Consider the following 8,881-nt stretch of genomic DNA (forward strand, 5'->3'; position numbering starts at 1 on the left):
ATTGGTAAACTGGAAAATGTCCTAAAGAGTACTATCAGATGACTTATGTTCATAATGTATAAGGACTGGTTGAAGGAAATGGGGATTTCTTCAGAGAAAAGAGGAGACTTATAGAAAACATAATTTTTGCTGAGTATCATCATACTTGTTCTCTTGGTTCACAAGACTAGAAACAATGATAGATATCGCAGAGGTACAGTAAATGTTTTCTATAAAACAATATTTCCTAAATATTAGAGCTGTTCAGAATTAGAATGGACTGTGTCAAGAGGCAGTGAGTCCCCTTTGATGGGAGTCTGCAAGCCAAGGGTGGACCAATACTTACCTCCATCAAAGAAAGCATTCTTTTTCAGTTCTGGGTTGGACTGGATGTTTCCTCAGGTCCTTCTGACGTCCTATGATTCTCAGGGAGTCCCACTGTAATCTACACTGGTCGGAGCACATCTGGGGTTTTGTAGTTAGTTGTAGGCAACATATTGTAGAAAGGACATTGATAAACTGGAGACAATCCAGATTCTGAGAGAGTGACCAGCATAGTGAGAGAGGATTTGATCAAAGAGATGAAAATCATTAGAATTACCTAAAGATGTATAGCATGGATGAAAGAAGGTAAGAAGTAGCTAGCTTTTAGTACTGGAAAATTTGCCATGTGGAAAGAGGGCAAGATTTGTTTTACTAGGAAGGATATAGTTGTAGCGAGGTAGATTTCAGCTCAAGAAAAAGCTTGCTAATAATTAAACTTCCAAAAGTAGAAGGGATGACCTTTGAAGATAGTCAATTCTCTTCCACTTGGGGTCTTGAGTGGAGGCTTTTTGACCTTGTGTTGGGGGCATTATTGATGGAAGGCTTATTCACTTATAAATCTGCATAGATAATCACTGACATCTCATTTATCTCTGGACTTTTATGAGCCTAAACAGCCTCTGAATTAAAAATTTATTTTTATTCAGATTCCCTCCCTACTATCTCCCCAAGGGTGGGGGAGGGTAGAGAGTCATGGTCAGTTCTCAGAACACTTTCACATCTTTTCTTTCTCTCAATCACTATGCCCTCATCTTCCTTTTGGGTGTCTGTGATTTGACTGGCAGCATCATTACTTATTGTGAGTTTGCCAATGCTGCTGGAGGTTGTTTCTGGATAGGATCTGGCCCCCTTGTAACTCTCCAAGTACAGTGAGGAACAATTCAGGTAGATTGTAGAAAAGTGGCTGCCTTCCTCCAGTGGCAGCCAATTGGATTGCTGAACTCAATGTGTTTCTTAATGATTTTCAAGAATGGTAAGATGCAGTCCTTGCCCATGAGAAACTCATGTTCTTTTCAGAAAGAGGAAACATAAACATTAAAAAATAATCAATCAGCAAGCATCTGCTGAACTAGTTATTTCCACATCATCTTCCCCAGTAGACCAAGCTCTTTGAGATCAAAGGCTAGTTTTTTATTTATTTTTTTTTTGCCCTTATATCTCCAGAACAGGGCCCAATGCTTGGCTCATTGTTGTTGTTGTCCAGTTGTCCATCAGAGTGAGACTTACCAGGGTCACAGCTAGCGAGTGCTGAGGCTAGATTTCAGTCAGGTCTTCCTGACTCCAGATCCACAGCCTATCTCCTGATCCACCTGGATGCCTTCTTGAAGTGTAGTAGGCATTTAATAAATGTTGATTGACTGATTATAACATTTCTAAAATAATTTTAAATACTTCATGGTTGTTGTGAAAGTCAAATGCTATAATTTTGAGACAGAAAAGTGGCACAGCAGATGGAGTGTAGGATTTGGAGTTAGAATTCTTCCTGAGATCCTTACTAGCTTTGTGAGCAAAGTCAGCCTTAGTTTCCTAATCTGTAAAATGGGAATAATAATAGTATCTCTCTAGTTGATCCTGGAAGCAATCGGGAGCCACTAGAGTTTATAGAATGGAAAAGTAGGAATGATGTTTATTTAGGAGGACCATTTATGGGGAGACCAATCAGAGCTATTACAGGGACAGTCCTTCTAACGTCACCCAGTCAGCACGGATCCTAGATGGGACTTGAGCATAGAGCTACCTCTCTATTGTGCCATCCTCTTACAATGGGCAGGAAAATTGGGTGGCACATTGGGATCACGCCAAGCAAAGGTGCTCGGGGACAAGCCTTTGAGTGCCAGGTTGGCTTGTGGGGCAGAGCAGTCCAGGGTGGCCTGGAGCAGAGTCCTAGAGAGACCCCTAGAGAAGGGTCCTAGGAGATAAGACTGGAAAGGTAGGTTGGCACCAAGAACTTTGAATTCCCAGCAGAGGACTTTGCTGAGCTGTAGGGAGCCACCCAAGACTTCTGAATAGACAAGTGACCCCACCAGATTTGTGCACAAAAAGGTTCTTCTGGCAGGGGTGTACAAGATGGATTGGAGGAGGAAGAGAGGACAATAGTTCACATTTACATAAACAAAGGATCTCAGTTTCCAGATAAGTAAAGTCAAGATTAGGTTTCTAAGCGTCTCTTTATTTCTAAAACCTGTAATCCTGAGGGCTTTCCTCACAAAAACTCCCTGGGAAAGATAGTGTAATTGTTATCTCTATTTTATGGGTGAGGCTTCTGGGAACTGGGATGAGGAGGTTAAGTCACTTGGCAGATATCACACACTAGTAAGTTAAGAGATTTATTGAAAATGTGTCTTAATTGTTGCTTTCCTGGTAGGTCCGCTCTTTTGGAAGCATTCCCCCGCCTCGATCCGCCTCCTCCTGTGACCAAGAAGCGCACCCCTCGCGCCCTGAAGAGCCCCCAAGAAATGCTGATTTCACCCCAGCCTGTCGTGAGCAGCCTGGAGTATGGGGCAGAGCTGTTGGCTGGGCCACCCCAGGAGCCGCCTTCCGCAGTGCCCAGCCTAGGAGAGCCAGTCTCAGAAGACAATCTGGGACCAGAGAGTTCCACGGAGACAGTGCCAGGGAGTGAGACCCTGCCCAACGGAGAGGTCCCTTTGTCAGTGCCGGATCTCATCCACAAAGACACTCAGAGTGATTTCAAGCTGAGGACGACCGAGTGGAGAAGGGCTTCCTCCCCCAGCCTCAGTGAAAGAAATGGCCTCAAACTCAGCCTTGGGCCTCTCGGCCTGACCGAGCCCCAGGAAGATGGCAGCCCCCCGCCTCAAGCAAGGACCTCCAGTCTTGACAATGAGGGACCTCACCCAGACCTACTATCCTTTGAGTAGATCTTCCATCCCCTTGCCCCATGGTCCTTCTTCTAAATCTGGGAAACAACGTCCCTGCCTTCTTTTTCCACTGTCCAGGGAGGTCCTGTCTCAGGCCCCCCTCTCCCTTTAACCACCACACTTGAAGGCACTCTCAGGTTACCAGGTAAAAATCCTGCCAAGGCCCAGGAGCTCAAGACCTGAGAAGCCTCCTATAGTAGCTTTGCTTGTGTCTAGATGGTTTTTGTCTCCTGTGGAGGTGGGGGAGGAGGTAAGAATTCCTGTCACATTGTAGTCCCCCTTATTTCCTCGGTATCTCCCCAATGCTGTCCTACACCCATTCATCCCCTGTTGCACCTACACACACACACACACACACACACACACACACACACACACACACACACACACACAGTTGGGATGATGGTGCAGGGCAGATTTCACTGTGATTTACAAATGATACTTAATAATAATAATAATTTTAAAAGTCCTATTAATTCTGGTAGTAACCCTCAGGAACACGCTGACCACACTTCATTACTCTGAGGTATACACAAGTCCCAGGAAAGGAAACCAGTCTAACAAGAATCTCTACAATTCTGTTTCTGGAATGCAACTCACTTCTCTGCTGGACACTGGGGTTCCTTTCCCTCCACTCCCCTCTGGTGGCCGTACCTCCCAATGCCCGTCTTGATCTCCAGGTGCAGCCTGGGAATTCCCTTAGGCTCGGTCCACCTTAAGAGATGGGAGTCTCTCTGGTGTAGGGCCAGGAGTTTGCAATCACGTCCACAGGGCAGCGACTGGTTTGGCTTAATGATGGCTAAGCTTGCCTTGAAAGCCACATACAACAACCTGAGGTAGTGGTAGCTGTAGGTGTGGGTCTGCGGGGAGCCCATAGTCCGCTCCCCTCATTATCTCTGTTCACTTTGTCATGTAATAAGAGAAGGAAGCTGGGGAAGTTGTTTGCTAGGTTTGAGCAACAACCTCTGAGCTGCTAAGGGACAGTCACACAGATCATTGACCGGAGTCCTCCTAGGGTAGTAGAACCTGGAAATGCCCCTAACTAAGGCTGCTCATTTTCTTCCCTTCTTCCTTCCCTGTGGTCCCTTCCAACGTGGGCGAGATGATCAATTGGAAACTTTATGACCCTCATTATCCTTTAAACTCTCCCTATGAGGGAAGACAGCACCTGCCTCTCCAGGTGAATGGAAACAGGCTGAGCAGACCCTGGTGGGAATGTTGCAGGAACAAACTCTTTTGAATCCCTTTTTCGGTCCGCCAAGGAACTGACTTGTGAGGTCCTGTGATGGCCAAATGCCTTGGAATTCTAGGTGCCGAAAGCTGATGGGGAGAACGAGGCCGGCTGCTGGATCTAGGACTATGGAAGGAAATCAGGAAAGTTGTTCTGGCACTTCTGGGATTGTCCTGATATAAATGACATGCCTGAAAGGATGTGAAACCTCAAGTGAGGTAGAAGTAAGCATAGTTACGGGTATTTTAAGAATCAAAGGCGAGGGCACAGTACGTGAGAGGAGGATTGGAGTAAGATATGAGACAGATGGAAAATCATTGTAGGATGGTTTTATCCTCTGCCAAACTACTTTTAAAAAAGTAGAAAGCCCTTTGGCAAATGCCGCCCCCCCCCCCTAGAGTCCTGTTTTCTCCTCAGATTCTTCAGGGCTTTAGCTCACACTTTCCACCTGCTTCCAGGACCCACAGAAACTATCCCTGGTTATCAGGTGCTTCCTTCTGTGTTTAACCCATTGTTTGTTCCTGTTTCCCACCAGGAGTCTTGGGGTGCTGCCTTCCCATAGCCAAGAGACCGTGTAAGGGGGTGAGCCCAGGCCAGGCAGCATGCACATCGAGAAGAAACCAGGCTTCCCAATGGAGGAGGGCTTCATTTTCTAGGGAGGGGCCCGGGTAGGATTCACATCCAGAGAAAAGGCAGAGCTTTCTGGGAGCCCCAGGCTAACCTACTTCTTCCTCCTGCCTGTTCCTGTGCTGAGATTCACCTCTGCTCTGCATTTACTTTTCATCTGCCTCTTCGGCAGACTTTCCTGAAGGAGTTAAGCAACAGCTGCAGCCTTCTTTGCTCATCCCCAGATGCCATTTCTTGCTTTATAATACAAAGCAGCCATAGGCAAAGAACTGTGGAGGCTGTTGGAGAATGGGCTGCCTCTTGTTCTGTCTTTGTCACCATTAATGCTGATTTTTCATCCACTCTCTCTGCCTTTCCACTCCAGTTTCCTTTTCAACCCAAAGCAGAATGGGCTTTCCCCATCCCCGGACAAACCTCGTCTCTGGCTCCTCAGGAGAGTGGTTCTGGACCTTAGCTTCTATTGTATATTCAAGGCTTGGGACAGCTATCGGAGAGTGCCTTAGAGGATCCAAACATCCAGGCAATAGCCTTATTTAGTCTCACAGTGTCATAGAAATACAGCGGGAGCAGACCACTGAGCAGAGCAGTCCCCTGCATATGGTCTCCCTGATGACTTGAGCTTTCCCAATTCGGCTCAGGGGACTGCAGATCTGTTACCTGGGGGTCCTCCTGATTTGAGCCTTGATTCTCCATGCCATCTCTGAGAAATAAAGCAATGAGGACATTGTCCTCCTGGTGATCTCTTCACTACCTTGGCCATTTCTTTCTAGAGACTATAGTAGCACAGGCCATGGATACTAATTTGGCTTCTTTTGGAAGCCATGTCCCTTACCTTTCCTCCATTCCAAAGCTGCCATCAGTAGCTACAGGATGCCTGCTCTGATGTTCCCAGGTCTGGACTGGAGTCTTAGCCAGTAAGGGTCTGTTGGTCTTGGTCTTCATTTGTCATGGAAGTCATTAAAAGGGTTCCCACCCAAGTGTATCAAGGATATAGAATTAATGGAGCCAAGCTTCTCTTCTATTTCTATTTAGAAATCCTCTCCTTCCAATTCCCTTGCAAAACAGGGTATTTATCTACCTCATCAGGACCCTCAGAGACTCAAGTCTGGAACCTGCAGGTTCCCTCTTGAAGGATTGATTATATCTAGTGTGAACAATTACTTCAAAACTTCCAAACATGAAGAGAGACGTCTAGATCAAGTTGCCTTGTCTACCCAAATTACCAAGTGATTCCCTGGACTCTGCTCGGTCATCTGCCAACCAAGGAGTTAAGTTTATGCAAATGGCTAATGCAGCCAGTGGCCTTCTTCAGGTGGCTTTGGAAGGCCGGCTTCTTAAGAGGGAGGGTGATCTAGAGAGAAAGAGAAGGATGCAAAGGGAAATTCTCAAGTCTTCAAAAACAAAGGGAGATAAGACATATACTATTTCCTTTGCCCATTACTCTTTCCGCCCACTTTGGTCTGCATATCCACATATATGCCCTACTTTGTATAGACCATACAGAGAGCTTTCGAAAACTCAAACTCAGAAACTTTTCCAGACATTGCCTGTATGACATAGACCATCAGAGCTGGAAAAGACCTTAGAGTTTCTCTTTGTTGTATAGATGAGGGGAAGGGCCCAGAGAGAGGAAGGAAGGAGCAAAGTCAAGATTGGAATCCATGCCTCCAGTTAGAGCAGTCTTTCCACTATGACACATTGCACAGAAGGAAATGTAAATGTATATTGCTTATGTGGAAGCATATGTATATGTGTTATATATGTGGATATATAGACAGATGTGTATCCAATCTTTTTAATGAATGAGGGTGGGGGAGAATCTTTGGTTGGATTCAGTTGTAAGGAGAAAGAAAATTATCAGATTTATTTCTTCTATAGAGTCTATATATTTTTAGGAATTTTCTATAGAAAGCAGTTGATTGCACAATAAAAGGGTTTGTTTTTTTTTCCCCTGACAATGATGGGACTGGCTTGTTTCTTTCAAGGAGGGGGGGGGCGGGAAACTAAAGGGGTGGGGAATAGAGATGTTTTTCATTCTCAAGTGGCAGGCACAGTAAGGGAAATGAAGAAGGCAACAATCCACTGTTCCCTCATTCATAGCAAGGTGAAGATCTTATGGGAGACCCCATGGTTCATCATTTCAATGAGTAGGTAATTGAGAGCGCTGCTCTTTCCTATCCCCCTGCCCTTGCCGGGATCACATAGCACCCCAGATTTTCACTTGGATGGTAATTTAAGAGATCATCTAATTTAATCCTCTCATGATTCATCCATTTATTTTGTTCTGAACTTAACACCATGTAAGATGAGCATTACCCTACGCAAAGCAGGGCAGAGAAAGAAGATTGCACATACAGCCACAAAACTGCATGTGCAGCTTTTCAAGGACACACCAAATTTAATATGTTATTTCCAAAGGTTATCTGTACAATCCTGTGGGTATCCCTCATGAATCTTCCTTTTGTTTTCTTCTATGCATGTGGTTTTTTGGCAATGCAATTGGGGTCAAGTGACTAAATATTAAATGTCTGAGGCTGGATTTGAACTTGGGTCCCTCTGATTCCAAGGCCTGTGCTGTTTTTCATGTGTTTTAAAAAATGCTTCAATGACCCCCCCTTTTTTTCTACTCATTTTGGTAACCCTGGGGCCCACTCACTTTGCCACTCAAAACTGAAAACCAAACCAAACTAAACCAAACTAAACCCTCATAACAAACATGCATAGTCGAGCAAAACAAATCCCTACATTGGCCACGATCAAAAATTATATCTCATGCACCTTGAATTCTTCATCTCTCCTTCAGAATTTTGGCAGCATTTTCCCTTAATGGTCCTCTCATCATGTGTGTGAAACTGAAGTCTGATGGAATAAAGTGATCCTGGTCCTTATTAATTAAAAGTGTGAGTGAATTATCTCTGTCCTGGTAGAAAATTATTATATAAGGTGAGGGTGGTAGCTAGATTCTAATTTTTTAAAATTCCATTTTCACTTCCAAATTCCCCCCATCCATTAAAAGAACAAGAAAAATGAATTTTGTTAACCAAAAATTGTAGTCAAGCAAAACAAATCCCTATGTTAGCCATGTATAATAGATACATGTGTGTGTGGGTAGATGAATAGATAGGTGGGTGATAAGATGAATGAAGAATGGTGGATGGAGAGATAGAAGAATGTATAGATAAATATAGGTAGATTCGATGAATAATAGAGGATAAATGGATATTCAGGTAGATAAATGTAGATGATAGGTAGATTAGATAGATGAATAATAGATAAATGGATAGTCAGGTAGGTAAATATAGATGATAGGTAGATTAAATGGATGGATAGACAGGAAGATAAATAATATAGATGATAGACAGATGGATAGACTGATATGCAGATAAGATAAATGATAGATTAGATAAGATAAATAATATATTGGAAATATGAATGCTAGATGGATAGACTGATAGACAGATAAATGATAGATGGATAGGTAGATAGAATAGATGATAGATGGATGGATAGACAGGTAGATATGATAAATGAATGGTAGATGGATGGATAGATGAATGATAGATGAGATCAGTGATGAATGATGAGGCTCTGGAATTGTGGATGGTTCTCCATTGTGTTGCTGCTTTTACTTTTCTGAGTGCCTTCTTCCCCTGGTTACCCTCTGCCTCCCACAGGATTGGTCAGGATTGGTTCTTCGTGCCTGCAGATGAGGGCATAGTGTGAGGAAGAGGGAGGATGTAGGAGGGGTGATGGTTTGAAGCCTTAAGGTCCCAATATTACTCCAATCCTGCTCCAGATCTTGTCCTTAAAGGGGACTCTCGTCGTAGCTGGTGAACTCTCTAAT

At 44.1% G+C, this 8,881-nt stretch overlaps 1 protein-coding gene across 7 annotated transcripts in view; it reads left to right on the forward strand.

Moving 5' to 3' along the window:
* Nucleotides 1–7,951, forward strand: part of LOC141541874 (carboxyl-terminal PDZ ligand of neuronal nitric oxide synthase protein-like) — a 363,206-nt gene extending 355,255 nt beyond the window's left edge. For all 7 annotated transcript variants that reach the window (XM_074266450.1, XM_074266451.1, XM_074266448.1 and 4 more), the window contains one exon: nt 2,669–7,951. In XM_074266450.1, the coding sequence (XP_074122551.1) occupies nt 2,669–3,179 (511 nt within the window). In that variant the 3' untranslated portion in view covers nt 3,180–7,951. The remainder of the gene's footprint in view (nt 1–2,668) is intronic.
* The last annotated feature ends 930 nt before the right edge of the window (nt 7,952–8,881 follow it).

Source organism: Sminthopsis crassicaudata, chromosome 4 (assembly GCF_048593235.1).
Source record: "Sminthopsis crassicaudata isolate SCR6 chromosome 4, ASM4859323v1, whole genome shotgun sequence".
NCBI lineage: Eukaryota > Metazoa > Chordata > Mammalia > Dasyuromorphia > Dasyuridae > Sminthopsis > Sminthopsis crassicaudata.